This window comes from Aegilops tauschii, chromosome 3 (genome assembly GCF_002575655.3).
Source record: "Aegilops tauschii subsp. strangulata cultivar AL8/78 chromosome 3, Aet v6.0, whole genome shotgun sequence".
NCBI lineage: Eukaryota > Viridiplantae > Streptophyta > Magnoliopsida > Poales > Poaceae > Aegilops > Aegilops tauschii.
The window spans coordinates 99,332,173-99,360,142 of record NC_053037.3 but is presented as its reverse complement, the minus strand read 5'-3'; the positions used below and the strand labels follow the sequence as shown (position 1 = coordinate 99,360,142).

General features: G+C 47.6%; 5 protein-coding genes across 6 annotated transcripts; 3 read left to right on the top strand and 2 right to left on the bottom strand.

Moving 5' to 3' along the window:
- The first annotated feature begins 2,018 nt into the window (after positions 1 to 2,018).
- Positions 2,019 to 3,408, top strand: LOC109773736 (uncharacterized). Its single transcript, XM_020332446.4, has 3 exons — positions 2,019 to 2,504; positions 2,612 to 2,860; positions 2,928 to 3,408. The coding sequence occupies exons 1-3, from the start codon at positions 2,121 to 2,123 to the stop codon at positions 3,249 to 3,251; spliced, it is 957 nt and encodes a 318-aa protein (XP_020188035.1). The 5' UTR covers positions 2,019 to 2,120; the 3' UTR covers positions 3,252 to 3,408.
- A 5,604-nt stretch (positions 3,409 to 9,012) lies between these two features.
- Positions 9,013 to 12,130, bottom strand: LOC109773727 (uncharacterized). Its single transcript, XM_040402244.2, has 4 exons — positions 12,066 to 12,130; positions 10,579 to 11,871; positions 10,376 to 10,460; positions 9,013 to 9,241 (listed from the first exon to the last, which is right to left on the bottom strand). The coding sequence occupies exons 1-4, from the start codon at positions 12,128 to 12,130 to the stop codon at positions 9,236 to 9,238; spliced, it is 1,449 nt and encodes a 482-aa protein (XP_040258178.1). The 3' UTR covers positions 9,013 to 9,235.
- A 2,316-nt stretch (positions 12,131 to 14,446) lies between these two features.
- LOC109773694 (uncharacterized) lies at positions 14,447 to 18,460 on the top strand. 2 transcript variants are annotated; one of them, XM_020332407.4, is made up of 12 exons: positions 14,447 to 14,563; positions 14,665 to 14,886; positions 15,749 to 15,845; positions 15,944 to 16,005; positions 16,103 to 16,159; positions 16,331 to 16,387; positions 16,650 to 16,706; positions 16,842 to 16,884; positions 17,010 to 17,087; positions 17,352 to 17,682; positions 17,752 to 17,899; positions 18,027 to 18,460. In XM_020332407.4, the coding sequence occupies exons 2-12, from the start codon at positions 14,743 to 14,745 to the stop codon at positions 18,114 to 18,116; spliced, it is 1,164 nt and encodes a 387-aa protein (XP_020187996.1). In that variant the 5' UTR covers positions 14,447 to 14,563; positions 14,665 to 14,742; the 3' UTR covers positions 18,117 to 18,460. The 2 variants fall into 2 exon arrangements, 1 of the variants encoding a protein (XP_020187996.1); XR_012204372.1 differs by lacking the exon at positions 14,447 to 14,563 and having other exon boundaries at positions 14,648 to 14,886; positions 17,763 to 17,899.
- Positions 18,461 to 18,693: 233 nt separating this feature from the next.
- LOC109773685 (pentatricopeptide repeat-containing protein DOT4, chloroplastic) lies at positions 18,694 to 22,307 on the bottom strand. The gene has a single exon (XM_020332395.4). The coding sequence runs from the start codon at positions 22,186 to 22,188 to the stop codon at positions 18,940 to 18,942; it is 3,249 nt and encodes a 1,082-aa protein (XP_020187984.1). The 5' UTR covers positions 22,189 to 22,307; the 3' UTR covers positions 18,694 to 18,939.
- Positions 22,308 to 22,399: 92 nt separating this feature from the next.
- On the top strand, positions 22,400 to 23,614 carry LOC109773710 (uncharacterized). Its single transcript, XM_020332422.4, has 3 exons — positions 22,400 to 22,590; positions 22,999 to 23,253; positions 23,350 to 23,614. The coding sequence occupies exons 1-3, from the start codon at positions 22,503 to 22,505 to the stop codon at positions 23,502 to 23,504; spliced, it is 498 nt and encodes a 165-aa protein (XP_020188011.1). The 5' UTR covers positions 22,400 to 22,502; the 3' UTR covers positions 23,505 to 23,614.
- The last annotated feature ends 4,356 nt before the right edge of the window (positions 23,615 to 27,970 follow it).

The following is a 27,970-nucleotide window of genomic DNA, read 5'->3' as shown; positions in this document are numbered from 1 at the left end:
TCTGAGTTCTTGTAAAAAAAAGATGTCATTTAATACATAGGATAGGAATATTTCCATTAAGTCCAGGCTAATGTTTTTTCTTTGATAGGTATGTGCATGTGTTTCCCATGGGAACCAAATATTTTTTAATACAATAAAAGGACCATATAGGACAAATCTTGATGCAAAACAAATGGACAAAATAAGATTATGTTTTGGCTATATAGTATAGATATTTTTCCATTTCTTAAACTAATAAAATAGGTATGTGCCCATGATTGATCTTCTTTATTGGGCTACCAAAGATGTTTGAGCGACGCCAGTTTATTTGTAAGAAACGATTTATTTATGAACCATGAATTTATTGCTATACCATAGATTGATCCGATTTATTGGGTTATCAAAGATAGGTTTGATCAAAAACTAGAATGGGATGAAAACCAAGAAAAATAGGTAGAGGCTGGGAGGATGGATGAAGAGACGATACAGAGAAAAATTGACATAAGATGGAGCATTACATTATCTAAGTATAGAGAAAATGTGAATGATTAGTTTCTATCCTACATAAAAATCTACTATATCACTAAGCTTTCTAGAGGTGAAGGTCTCTCGGGTTGGGTTCCAATATTAACTTGGCCAACAATTTTTCAAGGAACCTTTTCATTCAGGTGAGGGGTTCAATCTAAATTTGGTTCTTTTAACTGATCAATGATTTCTTAAATCAATTGGCAACAACCAGCTTATAAAAATATATCAGTCTCGCGCACACTCTCATTACCTGATAAAAAATAAATGACAGCATGTAGCACCAATATGATTCTGGATTGAGTTCCCAACTTTTGACTTGCTCAACAATTTCTCAAGGAGCTCTCTTGTTCAAGTGAGATGTTCAATTTTAAATTTGGTTCGTGATTTTGACTATTCAATGATTTCTCAAAGCAATTTGTAATAATCAACTTATAAAAACACATCATTCTCGCACCTTCTCATCACATGACAAAAAATAAATGTCAATATGTGACATTGTAGCACCAATATAAGATGTGTGGCCAGCATTACTAAACATCCCTGCATACACGTGGGCTAATTTACAGATAATAAATAATTATACTGATAGAAAGAGACCAACCAAATACCATAATATAAAAGATAAAAATGCACTTCATCATTTCTGCCACACACCAAACCAATCTTTTTTTTAATGAAAACCCCAACAAAACCAACCGCACAACAAAACGTGTCCAATCCTTCTAGTAGGAATCACTTAGTTTAACGTAATTTTGTTTTAAAAAATTCCTTCTATCATTAGAAATCGTTCAAAATTCATGTGAAACCATCTGTTGTTGGATGGTTAGGACAACAGTGCTATCCACAATCCATCAGGATTCGAGTCGTAAACTTGACACTAATGTTCACATTATTTTTTAATTTATTTCAGACCTTTTAGTGATGTGCGTTTAATGGAAGGAGACATTTTTATGCATTTAGTGAGAGAAAATGTCTCTACGACTACTTTGTCGATCTCAAGATAATGTACCCGCTCAGTTCATGCTCATTGGATAGAATGTGCATGCCTCTGCGTCTCCGCTTTGTTAAAAAAATGGTCTGTCTAGGACACATCTAGATGTGACATAACTGTGTCACATCTAACCTCATGTCCACTATGTTTGTGATATTTTTTTTCTAACTTTTTTTTCTTGTTGCGTTATTTGTGAAAGTTTATATGTGACATTCTTAAAAAACATCTAGATGTGAATTAGACAAACTGTAAAAAAAAACTACCAAACTCCGTGAGGTGAGGGTGACGTAGCCCCTTCTGTCTCGTGTGATACTGCCCACGTGGTTTGACTCGTGTGTGAAGTGGCGTGTGTCTCGTATAGTCCAGAACCACTCGTATCCCATAGTTTACTCGCCGGCGCCGTGCGCGACGAATCAGAGCCCGACTCGCGCCTGCCTTACATGGCACAGCATGCACGCTGCCACGTATCTGCCATGGCCCCCCGCCCGAGCTTACACATAGCGCCTTTCCGCCATCCTCGCTCCACAGTCCAGAGCGCCGTGTCCGCCGACCACCACTTCAACTCCTCCACTGCAGCCTGCAGGAAGCTACTAGCTAGAACCCGAATAATCTGCACCTAGCCATGGTGAAGCTAGCCACGGCGCGGGACTGCCGCGCGTACAGCCTCGGCGCCACGGGCGGCGAGACGTCGCGCAACCGGCGGTGGGAGTACATCAACGCAGGGGTGTACGTCTTCGCCGCCGTCCTCCTCGTCGTTGGCTTCTTGGCGCAGCTGTGGCCGTGGGCGGTGTCCACCAAGGCCGGCCTCGCGGTGGCCGTCGTCGGGCTGCTGGGCGTGCTGGGAGCGAACGCGCACGACCTGCTGGCGCACGTCGCCGGCGTCGACTACAACCTTGGCCTGGCCGGGCTCGACACCCAGTTCGTGCTCGTCGAGCTCGCCGCCCCCGCCGTGCAGCTCGCCGGCGCCGCGCTCACCTTGGTCGCGCTCATCTTGTTCGAGATCCAGGTATGGAGTTGGAGTTCATCCATCCGAGCTAGTAGTATCAGTAAGTTCAGAGTTCAGACTGGAGTTGCATGCTGTTCTTTTTTATCTGAATGACACAAACGTCGCAGATGGAGAGAGGTCACCGGCGTGGCCTGGAGAAGCACGGCCTGAACCTGCTCATCGCCGGGCCAGCGCTGTGGTGCCTCGGGTCCATACACAACATGTGCCAAGTCTACGAGCGAGCCAACGGGCACGTCCAGATCCTCCAGAAGAGCGTGCAGATCCCGTTTCTGCTCGGCAGCACCCTCTTCTTCATCGGCGGCGTCGTCAACCGGAACGACGTCCACGGCCACTCCTCCCACAGCTTCACCCTACTGGTAACCAACTGAGTGAGATCCATTCAATTCAAGAACAGGGTGCTAAACTACTCTGCTCTGGATGCAGGGGAGGAGCTGGGCGTGGTACTGCCTGTTCGGGAGCCTGCTGTTCTTGGCGGGAGGGCTGCTGAACCTGCTCAAGGTGTTCAAGATGCAGCAGATGGGCGGGCGGGGGCTGGAGAAGCTGCGCGGCGGCGCGCAGGAGCGGCTTAGCAGGGAGAGGGAGGGCAAGGTGCCTCTCATCCTGGAGGAGGGACGGAGGGGGAAGCACGGAGGCAATGTAGGGGACACCTGGGCGCCGCCGGCGCCGCGGCACGAGCCGAGGGCTCCGCCAGTCCCGCCGCCGCCGGAGGGTTCTTACAAGGACGCTGTCGTGAGCGGCGGCAACTAGTGTGATCTTGCCGTCCACGGCGGTAACGAATAATAAGAGAGGACGTGACAAGGCAGCTGGTAGAGGCGAAGCATTGGCTTAGGGCGACGCCATCCTGTATTTTCCTATCTGTACACGATGTCATGTGAATTATATCGACTTGCTGCCTATGATTCTACCTTGCTGCCTTGCTGCAATCGAAAATTCCATGGTGAAACTGCTAAGGGCAACTCTAACCGATCCTCAAGCGGGACCTACCCGATCCCCTGTATAATGGAGTAAATTTTTATCTAAACTTATACTACTATAATTCTATTGCACTTGCTCCCTCCATAAAGGGATGTAAGAGCGTTTGATCTATTTTCATTTGCGCAGGGAGTACATATAGTACACATAGAAACTAAACATAATGATGTTGCCCGTGATGCTCAACAAAATCATCTTGGAGCTGAGTAGGAACATCTTGGAGCTGAGCATGAACTCGTCGGTTCTTGATTTTGCGATGCTTTTTAAGGAATGCCAGGATTCTATTTGAATCAGCGATGCTCTTCAAGGAATGCCAGGATTCTATTTGGATCAGCGATGCTCTTCAAGGGATGTCAGGATTCTATTTGGATCAGCTATGCTCTTCAAGGAATGCCAGGATTCTATTTGGATCAGCGATGCTCTTTAAGGAATGCCAGGATTCTATATGGATCAGCGATGCTCTTGAAGTAATGCCAGGATTTTATTTGAATCATACTCTGCCTCAACCAGAGTTTGGTGATGTACTGAAAGTACTCAGGCATCTTCCTCTCGTCTTTGATGATCATGTGTATGCAATATGATGCAACAAGTCATGATCTGTCGTAAAACCTTGGAGCTTCGGTACTCGGCACGAATAATTGCAAAGCGCTTCTAAAGGACATAGAAGGCTTTCTCCATATTTTTCCTAATAGCTTATGAATATTTTTGTTACCTTTTGGACGCAAAATTATTTTGACTAATGTGGTCCATGATGGATAGATGTTATCCGCAAGGTAGTAACCCATTGAGTAGTTGTGTCCATTAATCGAGTAGTTGCAAGTATGAGCATCTCTTATAATAAGCCTAGAAAACAGTGGTAATCTTAACAACGCATTGAAGTCACTGTGAGACCCAGGCAAACAAAAGAATGAATGTCATATTCAAAGATCCTTTGATGCAACTGCCTCAAGAATGATCGTTGGATCGTTGCAGCGGCCTTTGTGACCCTTTCACCTTGCGGGACAATTTTTTCATGTCTAATGCATATAGTCGAGTGATCCAAGCATCCCTGGCCATCCTCTTGCTTCACTCTTTGTCACCAGCCTCTGGGTGTCTTCCTCGATGGGTGCTCTCAGGTACTCAGGTCAAAGACATCCTCTTGCTTCACTCTTTGCCACCAGCCTCCGGGTGTCTTCCTCGATGGGTGCTCTCAAGTACTCAGGTCCAAAGACATTGATCTCTGCTTTGGTGAACCTTCGAACGGCCTCCAATATTGTGTCTTCACCAATGCGGGCATAGTCGTCAACGGCATCGACCGAACACCCATATGCGAAGACTCGAATAGCCGCAATGCACTTCAACAGAGGGCTTACACTTGTCTCTCCACTTGCATTTCTCCAGAGTTTGAACCAGTCGTCATACTTCTCAATGGCTTTTGCAATGGTCAGAAAAAAGACTTGTGTGCATCCAAAAGCATCGGCAAAAGTACTTCTCCAGATAAATTGGCTTTAGTGCAAAGTAGTCTCTCATGATCTTGGCATCACCCTCCGCTCTATCACGGTTGATGTGTATGTGGCCAAACTGCGATCCTCTCCTGGGGCGCTGAATATCGTCATTGAAAATCATGCCTAAAACAGTTTCAAAGACTTCGTCATCTTCCAGCTGCAACGAGCACTGGAAAAACTAAACACCTCCACGCTACGACCTAGCACACCTAAGCTCCATGACAACGCCCTCAAAAGGAAGAACAACAAAGAGCATCGTCTCTGCCGAGTGCACACCAAACAAATGTCTTCACCTGGAGCCTGGACACAAAGAGAAGAACCACAACGACGTCTTCAAAAAGAGTGTGGCACCCTTGAATGTCACCCTCATCGGCGGCAATGTTTCGCTCGGCAACTCACTCGTGCCACCACGAGGCCGCCAGAAGGAGTGTGACGAAGACAGAACCCCAGATCTGGATCTGGACGTCGCCCCATTGAAAGAGAGGGCACATCTGAGCTACCTGTTGCAACCCCTCCTGTTGCACACACAACCCGGGAGGGGAGCCACCACCACCTCAATGATGCCCGCCGAAGAGCAACCATGCGGGCCGCCCTCCGATGTCACTGCATCGGCGTCCCTGTCACGAGATACCATGCGCCGCCCACATCACAACACACTCAACCATGGTAGGAAGAGCGACGACACTCCATCTACTCTTAGCCCGACACCAGTCCTTGAGTCTGGGTAGATGCCTCCACCGTAGGAGGCACGCACACCTGCGTCCAATACCCGATGGACTGGGAGGACACGACTCCGAGACTGACGACGGCCGCCGACGAGCCAACTGGAGAGCTTGGCCAGGCGAGCTCACACGACGCCATGTCCATGGTCACTCTCGCCGATCTTCGCAATGACGCAACGCTAACACGGCCACCGCCACCGAGCACCACTTGGACTAAGCCCAACCTCACCTACCCGGAGCACCAGCTCCGATCTGCCTCGGGCCCAGGTCTGGTCTGCCCGAGCACAAACCCTAGGTCAAAGCTATCTCGACGAGTGAAACCACGCGCCGCCGGCCCGCACCAAGGAGAAGGGAGGTTTCCACCACACCGTCGTTGGACATCAACCGCCATGTTGCGCCCGCACTGACCACGTGTGCAACCACCACAAGCTCCCACCCCTGCGTCGCTGCCCCCACAAACTACCGTAGAGGCGGCGGACCGCAGCCCAAGCTTGCCATGACAGTCACCAGCACTAGCCACCTCACCTCCTCAAGACCAGGGCACCAAAACAGGAGCCGCCCGTTGAAGCACGCCCCACCAGGAAGCCCACAGGATGGCACCACCAGACTAGCTGCAGCCCCACCCCCACCGCCTCCACGCCGGGCTCGGGGCTCACCACCAGCTCTTCATCGGAGATCGCTAGGGAGCGCCTCCCTAACCCATGCCTCGTGCAGCGCCCTAGCCAGGTTGCCGCTCCCTCCCTATGCCACCCAACACAGGCAACCGGGGTCCATGTCCGACCCGATCCAGCGCCGCCACGCCCTATGATACGTCTCCAACGTATCTATAAATTTTTATTGTTCCATGCTATTATATTATCATTCTTGGATGTTTTATAATCATTTTATAGTCATTTATATTATATTTTGGTACTAACCTATTGACATAGTGCCAAGTGCCAGTTGCTGTTTTCTGCATGTTTTTTACATCGCAGGAAATCAATACCAAACGGAGTCCAAACGCAGCGAAACTTTTTGGAGATTTTTTGGACCAGAAGACATCTAGTGGGCCGAAGAAGCGCCTGGGGGTGCTCTGAGGGGAGCACAACCCACCAGGGCGCGCCTGGGCCCACCAGGGCGCGCCAGGAGGCCCAGGCGCGCCCTGGTGGGTTGTGTGCACCTCGGGTGCCCCCTAAACTGACTCTTTGCTCTATAAATACCCCAATATTCCAGAAACCCTAGGGGAGTCGACGAAAATCAATTCCAGCCGCCGCCGAGTCCAGAACCACCAGATCCAATCTAGACACCACCACAGAGGGGTTCACCACTTCCATTGGTGCCTTTCAGATGATGCGTGAGTAGTTCTTTGTAGACCTTCGAGTCCGTACTTAGTAGCTAGATGGCTTCCTCTCTCTCGTTTGATTCTCAATACAATGGTCTCTTGGAGATCCATATGATGTAACTCTTTTTGTGGCGTGTTTGTTGGGATCTGATGAACTTTGAGTTTATGATCAGTTATATCTTTTTATCCATGAAAGTTATTTGAGTTTCTTTGATCTTTTATATGCATGATTGCTTATAGCCTCGTATTTCTTCTCCGATATTTAGGTTTTGTTTGGCCAACTTGATCTATTTATCTTGCAATGGGAAGAGGTGCTTTGTAGTGGGTTCGATCTTACGGTGCTTGATCCCAGTGACAGAAAGGGAACCAACACATATGTATCGTTGCTACTAAGGATAAAACGATGGGGTCTTTTTCTACATAAATAGATCTTGTCTACATCATGTTATCGTTCTTATTGCATTACTCCATTTCTCCATGAACTTAATACACTAGATGCATGTTGGATGGAGATCGATGTGTGGAGTAATAGTAGTAGATGCAGGCAGGAGTCGGTCTACTAATCTTGGACGTGATGCCTATATAATGATCATTGTCTGGATATCGTCATGATTATTTGAAGTTCTATCAATTGCTCAATAATAATTTGTTCACCCGCCGTTTGCTATTTTTCTCGAGAGAAGCCACTAGTGAAACCTACAGCCCCCAGGTCTCTTTCTCATATTATTTGCCTTTGCGATCTATTTTACTTTGCTTTTATTTTCAGATCTATTAAACCAAAAATGCAAAAATACCTTACTGCACTTTATTTTATTTGGCGTTCGATCTATCAATATTACAACTCTCTCACGTCTGTTTGCCAATTTCTGGCGCCGTTACCCGAAAGGGATTGACAACCCCTTTAACACGTCGGGTTGCGAGTATTTGTTATTTGTGTGCAGGTGTTGTTTACGTAGTGTTGCTTGGTTCTCCTACTGGTTCGATAACCTTGGTCTCATCACTGAGGGAAATACCTACCGTCGCTGTTCTGCATCATCCCTTCCTCTTTAGGGAAATACCGACGTAGCTTCAAGCGCCATCACCCTCCATTGTGGCCGTCTACGCCTGCGTGCTTGCCGCTACGCCCCCTGCAGTACCGCAACCTTGCCCGGTGACACCGCTCGTGCCATTCACCACCGCACGGGGAAGAGAGGAAGCCTCGTCGCCGCCCACGCCAGCAGGGCTTTGCCCGCCAGCGAGATCCGACAGTGGCGAGGGGGGGTGAGGGAGGGAGGAGCCTAGTCGGCGACGGCTAGGGTTTCCCCTTCGGTCGCACGTGGGCGACGCGGGGGTAGCGGGAGGAAAGCAGTGTCGGGTGGGTTGCTTTGAGATTCACGAATCCACATGTCTTCTAATGAAAAGGGTCGTTCCATTTGGGGAAAACGACCCGCTTGTCCATGCAAGAGGACGCGGGAGGAGATTAGTTGCAGCAAAACCAGTAGTACATGAATTCACTTCGCAGTGGCATACATGTGTAATATCACTATATAAATCAACTTCTGCTCCCCAGTTAACAGCTCCTCGCTCATAACTGCTAGTGTTCAACCGTTAGGGCCAGTTCTAGACCTGGAGTTCAGTGAGTTGGGAGCCAGGTGACTATCGAACAGGCCCTTAGGCTTCTTTGTTCATAGGATAAAAAGAGATATTATTTGGTTCATAAGATAGAAACTTTTTCATTAGGTCTGAGGTAATGTGTTTCTTTCCTTTGATATGTGAAGGATAGGAACCAATCCTGCATAGGAATAGTTCCTACAAACCAAAGAGCTCTTAGGGATTTTTTACAATAAAAATCCTATCATATAGAAAATTGCTATAAATTAAAGGAGCCCTTAAAGTTAGATGATTCTAACAAATGTGAAAGAAGAACTTCTCTAATGAACTACACGAGTGAACCAAAAACAATATACACTACCTAAATGCTTGTAGGAAACAGGACACGACATCTTAAAAAAGGAAACAAGACAGGAATAAAATAAAACATCATGTGCTTCATCTATCCGAGCTAATACATGATTGCTGAAAAGCAGAAGGTAAGCATATTTAAATTTGTCAGAGCTACAGTATCATCACAATAGGTGTCATGAGAAAAGTTCTAGCAACAAGGAGACGACGAGGAGGTACGAGTGTAACTAGTCTCCCTTCTTGGCGCCAAGGAAATCCATGCATCCACCAGCTTCTGGTCACAAGGGCCTTTTATGACTAGCAAAAGGAGCACAAGTACAAAAAGAGATGTAACATAAGTGATGAAACCAATTACACCAATATGATCAAATCTAAAACCAGAAATAAGTATGGGGCATCTAAATAACAAATATCAGTCAGCTGCTGAATCCTTCACTATGATTTTTCTAGCATAATGACTTTCCTTATTTCCTTCCTCCAGCACAATCATTTAGCATGCTTCTTATTGGATAATCATTTACCGTATTTATTTTGCCCAGCATAATCTTTACCTTGTTAGTGTTGTGTTTGGATAGTGATGATCAAAACCAACTATACCAATTTTTGTTCATGGCCAATTATTTTTGTTCTTGCTTTGATGGTTCCTAATATTTTAGCATGTCCATGCTCCCACCAGCCAACTCCAGTCCATTATTCTGGGCAATTGACCAAAACATGGTCAATCAAAACACACGCAAAAATATTTGCTAGCCAATGTTTTGGTGGGGTTTGATTGGGCTCAAACCAAGCGCACCCCATGGTTCTTACAAGACAAGTTATCCTGGCACAAATCCTGAAAGCATTGGTGATCAATATGTGTGCCAAAAATAAGACAAAACAATAAATTACAGAAGATCAGAATAACCTTTCACATGTTGTTGTGGAATACCAGGAATCCAAGTGTATTAGGAAGGTCAAGGGCCTAAGCATCCACTATATATATATAAGGATACCATGTATCTAGAGGTTGATGTGGCAAGAACAATCAATCGATTCCCCCAAATTATTTGGCTGATTGGTCATGTGGAACAACAAGAAAGGGGTGAGCAAATCTCAAAGTTAGTTTAATAGATATTGCGTCAGTACAGAAACGAGGGGATTGCGAGTACCACAAGAACACCTCATCAAACTGCTTGTAGATTAGGAGGATTCTAAATTTCTGACGGCTGAGTTTCTGTGAGTTGGGTGTTGATCGAGGGCACGTATTATTGTGAGGATTGAGCATCTGTCCAGGTCAGATCGATGGTTGGTTGCTTATTTTTGTTAGGATAATAAAACTAAAGGTGGTAACTATAAATTCTTTAATCTCCGTTTCGAAAAGAAGAAAAAAAATCCTTAATCACTTTGAGTTGCTAGTACAAAAAGAAAGGATTATATGCGAGTAAAATTTACCCAATAACGAAGCTTTCTCTTCACCTTCCAAAGAAGCGTTGGAAGCCTATTTTCTAGCCTTTTCGAATATAACAGCCCTTTGTTCCTATAAGGGTCACAAGGAGAATGTATTAAGCCCACTATTTAACATGATCTAGGAACAGTTGTGACAACATAAATAGGGAGTGGTGAGGAAAAACAAAGTAGGAGTGGCAGTACCATACCAGACATTGCGAATGCAGCAAGTAATGACATGGTGGATGAGGCTACGAGGACCCGGGTTAAAGCCATTTAGACCGCATGTGTCGATTGGTTGCGACCAAGCACCAGTCCTGAGGTGGTATTGTGCATAATGATAGTATATTGGATGGGTGTAGACAACAGTTTCAGACATGACAGTAGGCAGCGCCGTGGAGGAGACACTCAGGCACTTCCCTTGGAGGAAGAGGGCACGGTCTCCGATGCTTGTCACCGGGATAAACCTTTCCAAGATAAGGTCCTCGAGTTTGTAAATCACAATGTGCTTTAAGGAAATGTCGCCATGGCCAACAAGCAGGATCTGTGAGTTGCATTCTACCAGATGTGAGCCCCTGTAGAGTTTATCTGCCGGACATGTGGCGATCAGCTTTGGCGGCAGTGGCGGCGAGCCAACCTGCAGGGGCGGGTTGATCTGGAAAACCAGCGACCCATTAGTTGTAGGATGGTGCACAAAGTATAGCCTGCCTTGGAATGCCAAGGGCGCAATGTTGAATGGGACTTCCCAGCTTGGCATGGTCCATTGCTGGTCTTGGGAGTCGGAGGTCGCAAAGGCTACGCACATCAGACGACGGAACGCGAGCATGACGACGACGGATCCACCGCTGCAGGAAACAGAAGCACACACGCAGTATCTGATATAGTACCATTTCCGCAGCTCGGGGTCGGTGTGTGCGCTGCGGAGATCGTCGCCCAGCTGCGTGAGGAGGGTGGCAAGCGGTGGGAGCTCAACAATGTCGCGAGTGAAAGGGTGGACGAGGCGGATGGCCGTGTCTTGGTCTCTCTGGAGGAGGAGGAGGCCGTCGACCGATTCCAGAGCGCAGTGGTTCTTGAACAGGGGGAGCTCGACACGGGCGAGGGCTCCGGCGTCAAGGTTGAAGAAGCGGATGTAGCCGCCAAGCTTTCGGTGGCCGGGGTAGAGACCGTGGCCCTCCGGCAGCATCATCCAGCGGCGCGGGTGGAAGCGTGGATCGGTGACGCCGCGGCCGCGCGGGCACACAGTGCCGGACCGCCAACTGGTGCAAACGGCGCGGAGGCGGACGTAATCCAGAAAATCGCCGGCCAGCACGCGCCAAGCTATCTGTCGAACCATATCCCCTGGAAGCGACGCCCAGGAGGAGGAGGACGGCGACGAGGGTGCCGCCGCGCCGGCGACGTCATCCGAGGCCAGCACCGCGGGCGCGGGGCAGTGCCACTTCTTTGCGAGCGCGGTGGTGGGCTGCGGCCCCGAAGGGCGCTTCCTGGATCTCGACGGTGACATCCTGCATGCGTTCCAATCGAAGATCTGATTCGCCCAATTAAGAAACACACGATGGTGAATTTTAACCTGAGATACAGTAGATTACACAGCGCAGAGGTGCAGTACCGGTGACGGTGAGTTGGGAATTTGAGATGGTGAATGGTGGAGCACAGTTTGAGGGGATTCACCGGCGTTGGCGGCCCCATGGCATGGTACCTGCGCTCATTGCTTCCCAGCCCTTGAGATTCTATTTTGGGAAGGTGGAGGCTCAGCGGCGACATCTTAGGCATTTGAATCAGCATTTGCGTATTACTCAGGAGTATATCCTTTGCCCGGCGGCAATTTTTTTTCTGCTCAATCCTTCTAGATTGTGTTTGAGGCTAACGTGCCTTCTCGTCCCCCTCGTGTCGCCCCCGCGGGCGACCCAGGGGGAACCCTAGCCGCCGTCCCCCTCGTCCCTCCTCCGCCTCCACCTCTCCTCGCCGCCGGGCAAAGCTTGGCCGGCTGGGCGGCGGCGGGGCATCTCTCCCCCTTGGAGCGTCTTGGGCGGCGCGGGACGACCAGATCGCAAAGAGGCGTCGGGCTAGCGCGGGGTCTGGTGGCACGGCGGGCGAGCATTTTGGCGGCGGCGCGTTGCGGCGCCGGCGACGCGGCTTGGATGCGGCTCCACGGCGAGGTGGTGGTTGCGTGGACTTCAGATCGGGTGGTCGCGGGCGCCGCCATGATCAGGCCGGATCCATTTGGATCGGGCGCTTGGATGTTGTCGGCCGGCGCAGGGTGGTGTTCTACGCCGCTGGCCTCGTCGGATCGTTGGATCCGGCGCCTGGAGATCTATGGCGGCTGTCCTTCTTGATCCTCCTTCCTGGTGGGTTGAGCCCCATTGCACTTGCATCTCTGTTGGTCTCGGTTCATCTCGCTGTCGGATCCGGGACAGTCGGAGGTTTTGTGGTATAGGTTGGGGACCGAAGGAAACTTTGGCCGGCTGGTCTAGCCCGGCATCGGCGGCGGCCCACGGCGTCGTTACCCTCCTTGGAGGCGAAGCCGAGGTCCCTCCTATCCACATCCGAACCCCTCCCGGACGAAAGTTCAAAATTCAGTCTGGATTGGGCGGCGGCGGCGCCCAACGCGTCGTAACCTCCATGGAGGCGCCGTCTTGGGAGGCTCAGATGGTCGGGCAAGAGATGCTATGGGTGGTGGGCGTCGCGTAGCTCCAGCAGCGGCGACGGTGTGAGCTCCGCGGGAAACCCTAGATCTGGGTCTACCTGATCGGACGATGATGGCACCTCCGATGTCGTTGTCCCTCCCAGGGGCATCGTTTTGGAGCACGCGTTGGCTGAATGGGACAAGTGGAGTCGCGGTGTTACATCTACCGCGAGGCCGACGACGGATCCTGGCGGCATGACGTCGCGGAGGTTCGGCAATGGGCGCGTCTGGAGATGGACTCGCGCAGGAGGAGGAAGTTGTCTGGCGTCATGGTGGCGTTGATGGCAGAGAGGCATGGCAAGGTCGGTGCAACAGTTTTGCTCTGAAGATGGACCGAGGGATGATAGAGGTGACGGCCCTTGCAGCGTGTGGTGCTCACTGGGAGTGTGCCTGACCGGTATGGGCCCAATCCAGGTAGTGGCTTGGTGGGGGACACTCGATTTTAGATGTTAGGCTTTAGTGCGATGGCTGTTTGGTATTAGGTCCGGACATTCGGCACGCCTTCATCAAGGGGATAGGAGTAGCAACGGTGTTGTCAAGGTGATGGCTTGAGACTTATTGATGTATCATCTTGTATGGTTTTTGTGAATAATTAATAATACGGATGCATGCATCGTCCAGATGCAGAGGCTGAGGTACATCCTCCTTTTCTAAAACAAAATCCTTTTTCTGCCTGGGCAACTTTATTTTCAGCCTCATTTTACCTTCCCATCATGCACTAATTGCGGGCCGATCTATTGCATTATGGGCTAAAGATCAACTGGAAGGTAAATGGATAGAGCACTACTATACATCCGACACTTTTTAAACAACATGCACACGACTTTTTTATCCAGCCATTTTTACTTTTGTTTTTAAAGGCATCTCACGGTGCAGAGCAATTATTGGCTGGACGTCAGTGCACACAACATCGTGTGTACATCAATTCTGAAATGGATATTTGAGGTACATCTGCCTACGCTCGCGCACCATGAGGCCGGCCTGTCCATGTCTATTTATTGTTGACCTCGTCTCCACCAATGAGATTGCGAACTCCTACGAGGATGAGTATGGCTTGAAAAAAGACGACATCTCGTGTCTTATGTGGGTCAGTCTATCTCTCGTGTCTTACTCTTCTCGTCGGTAACCCATATCTTCACTCTTCGGGCTCACGATCGTCAACTGACATAGGAACAACAAGGACTTAGACAACGGATGACAACAAAGATTTAGACTAAATTAACTTTCGGATGCTTATATTTAATGAAATATGTTAAAAGTGTAGTGAATGTGTACCGGTACAAATGAAAATCATCCGGTTGGTTTAAATCCTGTGTAAAATTTGCGGACAAATTCACGAACAGAAGATACTCAGAAGATTAAAACCCTTGCAAGTTAAAATCCACCTCGATTCCCACCAAAACCTCCCCAATCCTCCTCAAGAGAGGTTTAACCAAGGAAACTCGCCGGCGGAGTCGCCGGACTTGGGTGGTGGAACAGAAGCAGCTCCGGGACGAGCCGCTGTTTCTAGGGTATGCCCCACTTGACTTTCTGAAATAAACGAGCGAGGATCTCATCTAGACCGTTCATACTTCAATCGAGGGTCACACGCACCCGTGCCGTGCTTTCTCAGCCTGGGGGAGGTTCTGCGCCGACGACAAGGGTCAAGGGGGGAAGAGAAAGCCTCGCGTCTTCACCGGCCACGCGCGCCATGTCCGAGACAGAAACGGCGGCGGCGGCGGCGGCGACATCGGCGGACCGGAAGGCCCGGCGGCTGCGGGGGCACAAGAAGGGCGCCGTCACCTGCTGCGTCGCGTCCTCCGCCCGCCCGGGCGTCGTGGCGTCATCCGGCGAGGTACGCGCTTCCACTCGCTCTGAGCCTCTGACTTTTCTCCAAGAAAAGGGTTACCCCCTTCCATGGCCTCGCGTCAACACGCTGTAGCCCGCGGGGGACGTCCTCGCGCTGCCCCTAGTTGTGGTATGGTTTCTCTCGGTTAGGACACCGGTCGAACACCTCGTGGGCGCCGGCTGGTATAGCGGCCGAATCTCGTGGCTGGCCTGCCGCTTTTCTGTGCTGCCGCAGTAGTGCAATGTTTGCAATTGTATCTGGTTGCTTCGCACTGGCTTCGTCTGTCGAGGCTTTGTTGTGGCGCTCCTTAGGCTTTAGCAGGGAGCGGTTGAGCTAATTTGTTGGACACTGCCGCACTTGGAAGGCAGACTATGCGGCCATGTGATGTTCTTGCTTCTCAGGGTGCTCATCGAGGCATTGAGCTCGTGGCAGGATGCAATGCCTTGTGAAGTAGTGCCAGGATAACAGATTTTGAACACCCAATGACCTTTTTCATGGTCTCATGCTACTATGAGTACATGGTGGCATTTCAGTTCGATACCACACAATGAATTTCTCAACATTCGCCTCACACAGAAATATTGGCACCGATTTATGCTTAGTAGAAAATACTAGTAAGCTGAGATGAGAAATGGCACGCGGCACTAGAATATTTTGTGAAGGTACTGGGAAAGTGGGAAGTCCTGGTATTTATGCTCCCAGGCCAGTAGGCCATTTCTGCAGAAATTACAATGATAAGTTGCTAATGGTTATTCAACAATGTGAAACCTTGGGCATATAATTTCGCACTACATGGTAATTCTGATGTTTCTGCCCTTTGGTAATTTTTCATGTTCTAAACTTCTAATAGCTTATTCTGTCACCTTAGGATGGATGTCTTTGCTGGTTTGATTTGCGCACCAAAGATGTGCTCTTGACCATTGAGGCAGCAAATAAACCTATTTCTTCCATCTGTTTTAAATCAGGTCAGTAATGCCCTCCAAACATCTCAAGAAGTTCATCCTATTTTTTGTGGGACGTGCAAACTTCACACGCTTTTATGTCACTTGTTTTCATTTGATAGGAAATGAAGATCATGTATATATATCAGCTGGAAACGAAATTCTGTCCTTTGATATTCGTATGGTAAGTGAGCACCCACTTAATTTGTATTCCCATATCGAAGTTGTGACTTTTTGCGTTGGTTTTCATTGGGAATATGATTAAAGTAGTTTTCTTGCAGGGATCTCAATCAAAGCCACTGGAGACGTATAACTACAATAGAGATGAAATCAACCAGGTATTTTGTGCTATCTGCAACACCACTCCTTTTAGTCTTTTTATTACGTTGTGAAATGATGCTGTGATTGTGAATTTTCTCTTATTACTGGAACTTAGGGCCTTTGGCCTGATACTAACATTTAACTGTGTCCAGCAAGGGTAGATTCTAAGAGTTCCACATTTTATGCAGATTGCTGTCAGTTCTAAAGGCTATCTTGCTGCTGCAGATGACAGTGGGGATGTTAAGGTATAGAAGATCTTTTCGAAATAATAGAATTAAATCATTCTAGGTTCAAAAGTACTGGTTTTATATATAGCTCTGCTTACTTAGAACCAAGAAGGATTAGAACATAAATTTGAATAGCAAGAGGATTGTTGGATAACTTTAGATCTAGGCTTTTGGGTGCTCTAGTATCTTCAAGCTGAAGAAACTTGTATGAAATAAGTTTTTACTTCTTTGGCGTGATAAATTATTTCACTCTTAATAAGTTTGGCTATTCCTCTCACAGATTGTCAATACCACTCAAAAGTGCTTGTACAAAAGATTGAGGGAAGCCCACACAAGTGTATCCTTATATGGTCTGGATAAACTCATACCTTTTCATCAAATAACAGTGTTTAGGTTTAGTTTTGCGTATTATTATTCCCACTTTAATGTCTCCGTTGCCCTGCAACTGTCTTCCTTAGCAATATTTCAACAGATTTGCAGCAGTGTACAATTCATTCCTTGGAGACCTTGGACAGGTTATTGCTATTGTTCACTTTTGCTCCTGCTTCTTCCTTTTTTTTTTACAACTGATAAGGGAAGAACTATTATATGTCTATCTTTGATATGTTATTTTAAACATATTATCGTCTTGATTTGGCAGCAATTACTGGTGGCCTCGACTCAAAGCTTGCTGTGTGGGATTTCTCCAAAGGGCGAACACTATTTTCTATTGATTATGGTACCTAATTCTTCTATTTCCGAACTGATACTTATGCCTTGTCCTGATAATGATGCATCCTAACAGTTCCTAGTAAACCTCATGAAACTTGCTTAAGGCATATTAAATGCAGCTCTTATGTGTCTATTAGAAAGAAGAGTCGCACTAGTTAGTTTACATAGTAGGAAAAGATCTGTTGATTCATTGAAAAGTTGTAAGCTCTGTTATTTTTCACTCTGCTATTATCAGATGTGGATCAGTGAACGTATTTCTGTTGAATGTCAGGATCACCTGAGTTGCAAAATAGCAGTTCTTCGGGTAGTACAGGGCAATGTCTCAACCCTGCTTTCGTTCACTCGGTAGCAGTTTCTGAAGAGGGCATTTTAGGAGGGTTGTACAAAGTTTGTGCCGTTGCAAGGGGGGACGGTGCTGTTGATGTAGTTGATCTAGAATATGAATTGGCCCCTGCAAAATCCAAAGGCCCTTCTCGGGCAAGGGGGTCGACCATGAGCTCAAAAACAACTGATCTTGGGGATGGGAGCAATAATCAATGTCAAAGGAGAAGGATCCATCTTGATTACTCAATGGGTGGCCATACTGCAGCTGTCTCCTGTGTGTAAGTCCCTTTATGCTGCTTCTATGTTCCTTACTTATCTCACTGTTTCACTAATTAACCACTTAACAGGGCATTTTCAGCGTTTGGTGAGAAGGGAAAGTTACTTGTTTCAGGTGGTAACGACGCATCACTGAAAGTATGGGATTGGTCCAAAGGATTTTCTCCTGAAACAAGCAGCAATAGTGAACTGGTGTTGGATATTGATGTGAAGAAAAAGGTCATCACTAGACCTTCAATTTTGTTTTTATTATTGTCTTTTGATATGGCACTAACTCAATACTTTGTTAGTTACTATGCCATTGAAATTTCTAGGCATAATACTGACATCTGATCTATCTTGCCAGGTAAATTGGTTGTGTACTGCTCCAACTGATTCAGATAACCTGATTGTGTGCGACACATCCAAGGTGGTCAAAGTATATAATTTCTTGTAGATGGAGAAATGCGCGGTGTTGCCTTATGGACAGTTTTCTGGGTATGACACAACATGTTTCCTGGTCATCAGTGCCATGTTTGCCCTGACTCCTGTCTTTTCATATGAACCCAAGCCAGCTGCAGCTAGACCTGGTGAAATGACAGTACATGACTTGAGAGGCTCTGCAGAAACCATTTTTTGTAACGAGACAAAAGTTATGTGGTACTGAAATCTTGTACTCTGATGTGCTGCTAGGATAGACATGTATATCTTTGTTGTGTTGGCGTTATAAATGTATGGTTTCAGTATGGAATGATTGGGTTTGTGTTGGCAGTTCATCAAAGATGGTGAAATGTGCTTAAATCTTTTGTTTTCCTTATGACTTCGTAGAATTGTAACTGTTGTTTCTTACAAAGGCCCAGTTCTTTTGAGCAGATTCTGGAGAATCTGGGGTCTGGAAAATCAACAAAACAAAAGAACTCGACTTTGCTTCGGAAATCTTGGCAGAATTCTGGAGAATCCTAGTGCAACTCAAAATCCTCCCAAAACCTGGATTCTCAAGATTCTGGACAACTCCCTCAAAAGAAAACGTTTCAGACAGGAGAATACACCTATTGATTTTCAGTTTTTCACTAGGATCCTAATGCAGATTCTGTGAGCAGCTCTCCAGAATCTTGATTCTGGAGAATCCTGCGCAAAAAGATCCGGGCCAAAGTCATTTCCCCAAACGTTGTGATTGTGATACAGTGATATTACATGCTAATATATTTCTAGCAACAGCTATGAACATACTGCAGCTGGCAAGCCGATTCACTAATTACTGTCACATAGCAGCGGTGTTGTTACCAGTAACCTCTGCAAGAGCACCTGCCTTGTTCAAAATGATGGAACCTGTTGGAATCCCTCAATATGATCTCTCTGCTGCACATCTTGGATATGAACTTGGCGGCCTCGTGGCAGTGGGTGCAAACCCTTGAGTTCTTCGTCACGCGGATCGGGCGCCCTTCCGACAGATTCAGCACCCCAAACGCGACGGCGAGCTTCGAGCTGTGACCGCAGAGTGATTCGCCGTTCACTGCGTCGTCAGCGCCCATCAGAGCATATCTCTTCTTTGGGTCATGGCCTTCTTCCTGCATTCTTCTGGCAACTTCATCCAGGAACTCTGCGATCCTCTCCCCCTGCGGATGATTCCGGTTGCCCGCGATGAAGACCTGAACCCTGCCCCTGGCCTCAATCCAGCTGCAGCCACTTTTCTCCCGGAGTCCTCGGCCGCCGATCTTGTTCCTGAGCTTCCTTACAGCCTCCCATCTCTCAGCTTCAGCATATATGTTGGCAAGAAGAACGTAGTATCCGGTGTTTTCAGGTTCCAGTTCAAAGACCCTCTCTGCTACCTCCTCTGCAAGCTTGATATCCCTGTGAATTCTGCATCCATTCAGCAATGAGACCCATATGCTTGAATCTGGCTCGATCGGCATCGACTCGATGAACTCGTAAGCTTCCCTCAAATTGCCGGTGTTGGTTAGTAGGTCAACCATGCAGGTGTAGTGCTTCAGCCTGGGCTCTATTCTGTGTTCATGACACATCGCATCGAAGAATCTCCATCCCTCGTCTCTCAGACCTGAATGGCTGCAAGCATACAGTATGGCACTGAACGAGGCTGCATCTGGCATAATGCCACTGGTCCTCATCTGCTCAAAGAGAGCAATGGCATCCCTGCCACGGCCATGCATGCCATATCCCGCTACCATGATGGTCCATGAGATGAGGTTCTTGCTGCTCAACCTGTCAAACAACCGTCGAGCTAGCAGCAATGCACCACACTTAACATACATGTCCATGAGGGCGTTGGCTACAAAATCGTCTTCCAAGTACCCTCTTCGTAAGGCATAGGTGTGCATCTCTCTGCCTCGCTCCAGGGATGAAAGGCTTGCCGCGGCAGGAAGGATGCAGCTCATGGTCACGGCATTAGGTCTGAATTGGAGCAGCATTTCAGTGAACAAACTGAACGCTTCATTGGCAAGATTATTCCTGGAGTAGCCTCCTATCAGTGTATTCCATGATATCACATCCTTACTCATCACGCCATCAAAAATCAACCTTGCTTCCTCCATGTTTCCACATTTCGCATACATTTCCATTAGCGCATTGACAACAGGAAGAACCTTCTCCATTCCATTTCTGATGGCATATGCATGTACAGATTTGCCCTCTTTCAGCGATTCATTACCAGCAAAAGCATGAAGAGCACTGGTAATTGCAAAGGTATCTGGTCTGATACCTTCTAATGCCATTTCTTGGAGTAACCCAGCCACTTTGTCAAAAAGACCAGCCCTGGTATAACTCGTAATTATTGCTGTCCATGAGACAACATTTTTCTGATCCATATTTCTGAATATCTTATTGGTGCTACGCCAATCTGAGCAATTTGAGTACATATCAAGAAGAACGTTAGCGAGAGATGTCTCGCCGATCAATCCAGTTTTCACAGAATACCCATGAACTACTATCCCTAGAAACCAATGGCGCAACTGTGCACAAGCAGGCAGAACACTTAACAATGTGGCTGAATCCAACTCCTGTCCTTGTAACCACATTCTTACAAATAGCTCAATAGCTTTGCTGTGTAATCCATTGAAAGTGCAGCCACTGATGATAGAATTCCAAGAAATGACATCTCGATGAGGCATTCCATCAAATACCAAGAGTGCATCTTCAGTCATATTGGATTTCGCATAGAATGATATCATTGCATTGCAAACTGCACACTGTGCACCAAAACCCAACTTCAAAAGATACCCATGAACCACTAGGCCATCCCTAGCACTATACAAACTAGTGACGCACTTTACAAGGCATGAAACGGTGTGCTCATCGGGGGCAATTCCACTGTCATGCATTTTCTCAAAAAGAAATAGGCTTTCTTGAAATTCACCAACCTTTGCATACCCACCCATCAGTAGATTCCACACATGTATGCTGCTTTTCGATGACATTGCATCAAATACCTTTCGTGCATAGCCCAATTCACCACATTTCACATACATGAATACCAATTTGGATCCCAGATTTTCATCTACTCCTCTCTCCAAAGACTCAAGCTCCCACAGTAATCCAGTTTTCACAGAGTACCCATGAATCACTCTTCCAACAAGCTCGTAGCCTAATTCAGCACAGGCAGGCAAAACACTGAGCATCGTCACAGAATCGATCTCCAGGCCTTCAAACCACATTTCGCTTAAATGCTCAACAGCCCTGCCATGCCATCCATTTGAAAAGCATCCACTGATCACAGAATTCCAAGAAATAGCATCCCGCTGAGGCATTCCTTCAAAGACCCGCAAAGCATCCTCGTTACAGCCACACCTTGAGTAAAGAGCCATCAATGCATTTCCAACTGCACACTGCGAGCCAAAACCCAACTTCTCAAGGTACCCATGAACTACCTCACCATCCGCGATACTGCCTAAACCAGCAATGCACTTCAAGACGCAGGAAATGGTGTATGCGTCCGGCCGAACCCCACAGCAGTGCATCTTCCTAAACAGCAACACACCTTCTCGCAAATCACCAGCCTTGGCATAACCGCTCATCAGAGCAGTCCAAACACGCACATCACTTACTTGAGGCATTTCATCAAACACCCTTCTTGCACTCCCCAAGTCCCCACACTTCAAATACATCAGCACCAATTTCTGCCCAAGAACACTGTCCATTCCATCTACTCCAAGGCCAGATGCCCGAACCAGGAAATGGGCTCTCTTCCCACCCTCCAACGACCTCATCTCCGAGCAGAGCTGGAGCACGGCGCCGTAGCTCCGGTCATCGACCCCATCCGAGCCGAGCAACCTCAAAGCCTCCGCCAAGTCGCCCGACCGACACAGCCGCTGAATCTGCAGGTTCACGTCGGAGCTCGGGGGCCAGTTTGGCGATTTCTCGGCGTCCCTCGGAGGAGCGGCTGCCTCCAAGGCTTGGCCGGACGGCGCGAGGACGCCACACCGAACCCTCGCTCTCTGGCTGGTGCTCTTGGGAGGCGGCCATGGCGGCGGAGCTCGGAGGTGGCTGGAAATGGAGGCTGCCGGAGGCGTCGCCATGGGAGGAGTTCAAATTTTGCCGCGAAATTCGCGCTGTCGGCGTGGTTTGGTCTTGCAGTGGATAGCTTTCTGGATTAGGCTGCTTCTTTGGCCATTTGCCCCCTCACATTCCGTAAAACTGACAAAATGACACATGTTAGCTACAGTCCTTTCTGCTCCATCGATGCTAAAAAAAAGACCATTTTCTAACGAGGGTGTTTACGTAAAATTTCATGGACTGTCGGTATCATTTACCATCTCCGTGTGGCTGAGAAAGAGGATAGAGCACTCACAGAGTAAGAGCACAACTGTCACAGAGGAAGAAGAGAGGAGAAATGGGAGGAGTTCTCATGCAGCATCACCAAATCTCTCGCACTCCTCTGCGAAAAGCGGCCTTCGCCGGATCATTTGCTCTCCAAAGAGGTGATTATGAAACATTGTAGTTATCTCCTTTTCGATACAAAACATTTTCATCAAGGTCAGTGTGTTTAAGCTCCTTGTGCTCACTGCCTCGCTGGTTATACTTTTTGTACGATTTTATATGATACATACTATACTACTCCCTCCGTGCCGAATTACTTGTCGCATAAATGGATAGGAGTACAAAACAGGCACCATTGTAGTCTCTGCTGTTACAGCTTCCTCTCTTGGTTTCAGTATCGCTTTCAATCTGACCGAGTGGCAGTTCACTGGAAATCACTTCTTCTGCTCTTTGCCAGATTAATTTTTCGAAAATAAAAACAGTAACCACTGATGAGAAAACCTCAGTTAACTAGTAACTACGCGGTCTTTTGGTGAAGTCTGTAGCGCTGAATTTGGTAGCACCTGCAGATGTTGCTCTCCATCGCGCTCCACGGCGGGGTTCTCTGCCGTGCTCATCTTCCCTGACGGTCAGAGCAGAAGCCAACGGGTCCTCCACTTCAAGAATGGCGGTCAAGAAGCACAGCAAAGAAGAGCTCATGGAGTTCTTCGGGGCCATCCAGGCCGCCATTGCCAGGGACTCTCCCAAGCCGCCCGGGAGGACGAGGAAGCCGTCGTCGCCGGCTGACACGCTCGAAGATGCCGGCACGAAGATGAAACCACACGGTAACTGAAAAACATCACAGATGTAGTTTGTTTCCTTTGCTCTGGATCATCATCCGCTTGTCGTTGTGACAAGGCGTGTGTGGCTTGTGCTTTCAGAGGGACTGCAGCAAGACGGGCAGCCAAATTTTGAGGGCATGACGGTGCCCGAGCTGAGGGACTTGGCGAGGGTGAGGGGGATGAGAGGTTACTCCAAGCTGAAGAAAGGGGAGCTGATTGATCGTCTGAGAGGTGCTTGGTCGTCTGATAATTAACAAGTCTTCCTCTCCGAGACAGAAACAGACCGAACTGATTCGGCTTACAATCGACTTTTCTTGCGTCTGTTGTTTTCACTGAGGATTATAAAATGGGTCCGTCTATATTACATCTAGATGTGAGATAATATCTCACATCTAAGTATGATGTCATCGTCATCTTTTTATTGTTTAGCTTATTTGTTCGATTTTGATTTGTCATAAAGCCTGAAACAAACGAACCAGTTTCGCGTTCACGTCCGCCTCGATGGGCCGGCCTATACGTCCGACAGCTCGTAGTGAGGCTAGCTTTTTACGTTGTGCATCAGCCAGCCGAAGATTCCTTCTTGCTACATGTGTCTCTCCCTGTGCGTGCATGGTAGATCAATAGATCATATTAGATCGGATGGCGACGTAGGGAGAAGCAGCAAGCACCTTGATAAGTTGTGTTGTGTCACTACTCGAAGCTAAGGCTCAGATTTTTTTTTCCAGGAAAAGCTAGTGATCAGATGTATATCAGTGAAAGTAAAGTAGCTCTACCATCGATTTGTTAGTTTTTGCGTTTTATTGCCCACTTTTTAGCGGCCTGTCTCTGATCGCTAGCTTCTAATAGGCTATAAATGATTTTTTTTTGCCCTTTGGTTCTTGCTTTCCCGTTCCACTCTTTATATTTTATGCATTAATTTTCAGTAAAAGACAAAGTTTGATTAAAAAAATCAGAAATATGTTCACGAATTTGTGGTAATATACATTTTTTAATATACGGTGAACTTTTTTATATACAATGAACTTTTTAAATTATATTCACTAAACTTTTTTAATACACACTAAATATTTTTTAAATACAAACTTAACCTTTTTTAATATACGTAGAACCCTTTTAAATATACGGTAAAACATTTTTATAATATACACTAAATAATTTTTTAAACACATACAGAACAATTGATCGTGCATCCAAAAGTGTTAAAATTGTTCGTGGATTCAGAAAATGTTCGCCGATTCAAAATAAATAAACCACAAAGCTCCAGAAATTTCATGAATTGAAAATTGTTCATATATTTGAAAATGTTCAAAAAAATTAAAAACAAAATGCGAAGCAAAAGAAGAAGAAAAAAAGAAATAGAAAAGACCAAAAGAATAACCAGAAAACCAATAGAGGATGGAAGTGCAATTGGGACGAAACAAACTACAAGCCTAGTTGCAAGTTGAGGGCGGACTTACAACTCGGACAACTACACAAAACTAAAATATCATTTGCGATTCAAGGATGGGCTTGCAATTGGGAGAATAATAAACTACAAGCCCAGTTGCGTGTCGAGCGTGGATTTGCAATTGGGATGAAAAAAAATACATGTTCAGTTGCAAGTCGGGGGTGAACTTGCAACTGGGGTGAAAACAAAACAACACCCTCCTGAGTTGCGAGTCGAGGGTGGACTTGCAACTGGGCCGACAGAAACCCCTAGTTGCAGGTCGAAGGTCTAATTGCAACTACTATGAAACAAGAACAAAAAACAACACCCCCCGAGTTGCGAGTCGAGGGTGGACTTGCAACTAGGGCTACAAAACTACACCCTCCCGAGTTGCGAGTACACGATTGACTTGCAACTGAGCGATTACAAACTACGTCCCTCGAGTTGCAAGTCGGGTGTGGACTTGCAATTGGGGTGAAAACAAACAACAAACGACACCCTCCCTGAGTTGCGAGACGACGGTGGACTTGCAACTGGGGCGATTGCAAACTACATCCCTCGAGTTGCAAGTCGGGGATGGACTTGCAACTGTGGTGAAAACAAAACAACACCCTCCCGAGTTGCAAGACGAGGGTGGACTTGCAACTAGGCCGACAAAAACCCCTAGTTGCTGGTCGAGGGTCTAATTGCAACTACTATGAAACAAGAACAAAGAACAACACCCCCCGAGTTGCGAGTTGAGGGTCGACTTGCAACTAGGGAAACTACAAAACTACACCCTCCCGAGTTGTGAGTACATGGTTGTCTTGCAACAGGGGCGATTAGAAACTACATCCGTCGAGTTGCAAGTCAGGGGTGGACTTGCAAATGGGGTGAAACAAAACAACACCCTCCCGAGTTGCGAGATGAGGGTGGACTTGCAACTAGGCCGACAGAAACCCCTAGTTGCTGGTCGAGGATCTAATTGCAACTACTATGAAACAAGAACAAAAAACAACACCCCCCGAGTTGCGAGTTGAGGGTCGACTCGCAACTAGGGCAACTACAAAACTACACCCTCCCGAGTTGTGAGTACATGGTGGTCTTGCAACTGGGGCGATTAGAAACTACATCCCTCGAGTTGCAAGTCAGGGGTGGACTTGCAAATGGGATGAAACAAAACAACACCCTCCCGAGTTGCGAGTCGAGGGTCTAATTGCAACTACTATGAAATAAGAACAAAAAACAACACCGCCCGAGTTGCGAGTCGAGGGTGGACTTGCAACTGCGACAACTACAAAACTACATCCCCGAGTTGCGAGTACATGGTTGCCTTGCAACTGGGGCGATTAGAAACTAGGGCGACTGAGTTGGATGAGCAAGGCCGACAAAGTAGTCACCAGACCCACGACGTGACATGATACCCGTGCGAGAAAACAACTCTCGATCAAGATTTGCATGACATTTAAAGCGAAAAGATGGCTGAGTGAAAATTCATAAATTAAAAAAAGAAAAAAGAAAACAAAAAAGAAATATAAATAAAAGACAAAAGATCATGAGTATAAAATACTTCATAATTTAAAACAAATAATGAAACAAAAAAATAAAAATAAAAAGGTAAAACGACGAGGCAAAAATAAATGGAAAGACATGGCGCCTTATTTCCAGAGCACAAGCACGCGAATGGCTCAAAAAAAAAAAAGACAACCAGCTCTAAAGACTACAGGAGACCGGCACACACAATAAATCGATGGAAAAAATTCCACAATAGGAGCGGCCCAGGCAAAGCAAAGCTGGCAGCTATAACGCGAAGCGGCCCAGGCAACAAAAAAGTTGTTACGCACGCGTCTTGACAAACAAAAAGACACGAAGCTCCTAAAAAAAACAAGACACGAAGAAGCGAAGGCAAAAATCACGAATCTTAATATGCTATATCTAATGGCTAGGAAGTTAGATGTGAGATAATTATTTCACATCTAGATGTGAAATAGCAAACCTGTTATAAAATAAGTTTATGAACAGCAGATTAAGCCTAAAGGACCAACAAAGCCACGTCGTACTGAAAACTATTTTCTCAAAAGGCAGTCCTTTGCATGGTCTGTTGTTAGGGTATCGATCGATCTATCGCTCAATTACAGATACAACTCGAATCCGGATACAATCAGCCAAGCTGTTTTTGTGAGGAGAAGGGGATGAGGAAGAGAGCCGCCCCCGTTCTGATCCTACCGAATACCTTCCTCGACTCGCTTGTGGGTGTAAGTAGGTGGCGTCACCGGGCCAACCCTAGCGAGTCCAGTTCGGCCCAACGAACCTCCTGTTGGGCTGTACGATGCGGGCCGGCCTGCTGGCGATGCGCCTTGGTGTGTAGCCCTGCGCTCCACTCGGGTTGATCGCCGTGGCAGGCTGCTGACCTGGCGCTGCCACGGTGTCCTGCTCCTGTGTAGTTGGGGCGCTGACATCCCCCCTCCTTGAGTTCTGGCTCGCCCTCGAGCCAGTGTGGGGAAGTGGTCGAAGAGGTACTTGGCGTCTTCCAAGGTGGCGTCGAGGACCGAAGGATCGGACCAGCGCACCAGCATCTGTTCGCGCCGGGATGGCTCGGGTTGGAGAGGCTCGTCCGTGAACGCTGGCAGCTCTGGCTCGACCGATGTGGTAGCCGGGATGGCTCGGCGCAGTTGAGAAACGTGGAAGACCGGGTACACCTTGGCGCCTTCTGGAAGCTGCAGTCCGTACGCTACAGGATTGACAGCGCGGATGATCTTGAAAGGCCCGAAGTAGCGGAAGGCGAGCTTGTGGTTGGTGCGACGAGCCACTGTTGTCTGGATGTAGGGTTGGAGCTTGACGAAGACCGTGTCGCCGACAACGAACGTGCGCTCGGAGCGCTTCTTGTCAGCCTGCTTCTTCATGATGTCGTGGGCTCGACGGAGATGCTCGGCGAGGACTTGTTGCATGTGTTTGCGCTCCTCGAGCCATTCCTTGAGTGGGGGAAGCTTGCAAGTGGACGCGGCCTCGATACCCCAGTGTCGCGGCTCGTGGCCGTAGAGTGCTGCAAAAGGGGATGTGTCGAGGGCAGAATGATAGCTAGAGTTGTACCAGAATTCCGCGAGGGCCAAGTATTGGTGCCATTTGTGTGGGCAGGCGTGGATGAAGCAGCGCAGATAGATCTCCAAACACTGGTTGACGCGCTCGGTCTGTCCGTCTGTTTGGGGATGGTATGGCGTGCTCATGTTCAGTTCAGTCCCGATGGTCTTGAACAACTCGCGCCAAAAGGTGCTGGTGAAGACTGGATCCCTGTCGGAGACGATAGCAGCGGGCAGC

Bases quoted from the DNA above. Each gene is read 5' to 3' on its own strand.
- LOC109773736 (XM_020332446.4), top strand. From the start codon at position 2,121: ATGGTGAAGCTAGCCACGGCGCGGGACTGCCGCGCGTACAGCCTCGGC. The intron at 2,505-2,611 runs GTATGGAGTTGG...CAAACGTCGCAG, and splicing joins TCATCTTGTTCGAGATCCAG to ATGGAGAGAGGTCACCGGCG. The intron at 2,861-2,927 runs GTAACCAACTGA...CTCTGGATGCAG, and splicing joins CCCACAGCTTCACCCTACTG to GGGAGGAGCTGGGCGTGGTA.
- LOC109773727 (XM_040402244.2), bottom strand. From the start codon at position 12,130: ATGTCGCCGCTGAGCCTCCACCTTCCCAAAATAGAATCTCAAGGGCTG. The intron at 11,872-12,065 runs GTACCATGCCAT...GAACGCATGCAG, and splicing joins CTGGGAAGCAATGAGCGCAG to GATGTCACCGTCGAGATCCA. The intron at 10,461-10,578 runs GTATGGTACTGC...TGACCCTTATAG, and splicing joins TGCTGCATTCGCAATGTCTG to GAACAAAGGGCTGTTATATT.
- LOC109773694 (XM_020332407.4), top strand. From the start codon at position 14,743: ATGTCCGAGACAGAAACGGCGGCGGCGGCGGCGGCGACATCGGCGGAC. The intron at 16,160-16,330 runs GTATTTTGTGCT...CATTTTATGCAG, and splicing joins ATAGAGATGAAATCAACCAG to ATTGCTGTCAGTTCTAAAGG. The intron at 17,088-17,351 runs GTACCTAATTCT...GTTGAATGTCAG, and splicing joins ACTATTTTCTATTGATTATG to GATCACCTGAGTTGCAAAAT.
- LOC109773685 (XM_020332395.4), bottom strand. From the start codon at position 22,188: ATGGCGACGCCTCCGGCAGCCTCCATTTCCAGCCACCTCCGAGCTCCG.
- LOC109773710 (XM_020332422.4), top strand. From the start codon at position 22,503: ATGGGAGGAGTTCTCATGCAGCATCACCAAATCTCTCGCACTCCTCTG. The intron at 22,591-22,998 runs GTGATTATGAAA...TAGCACCTGCAG, and splicing joins ATCATTTGCTCTCCAAAGAG to ATGTTGCTCTCCATCGCGCT. The intron at 23,254-23,349 runs GTAACTGAAAAA...TTGTGCTTTCAG, and splicing joins CACGAAGATGAAACCACACG to AGGGACTGCAGCAAGACGGG.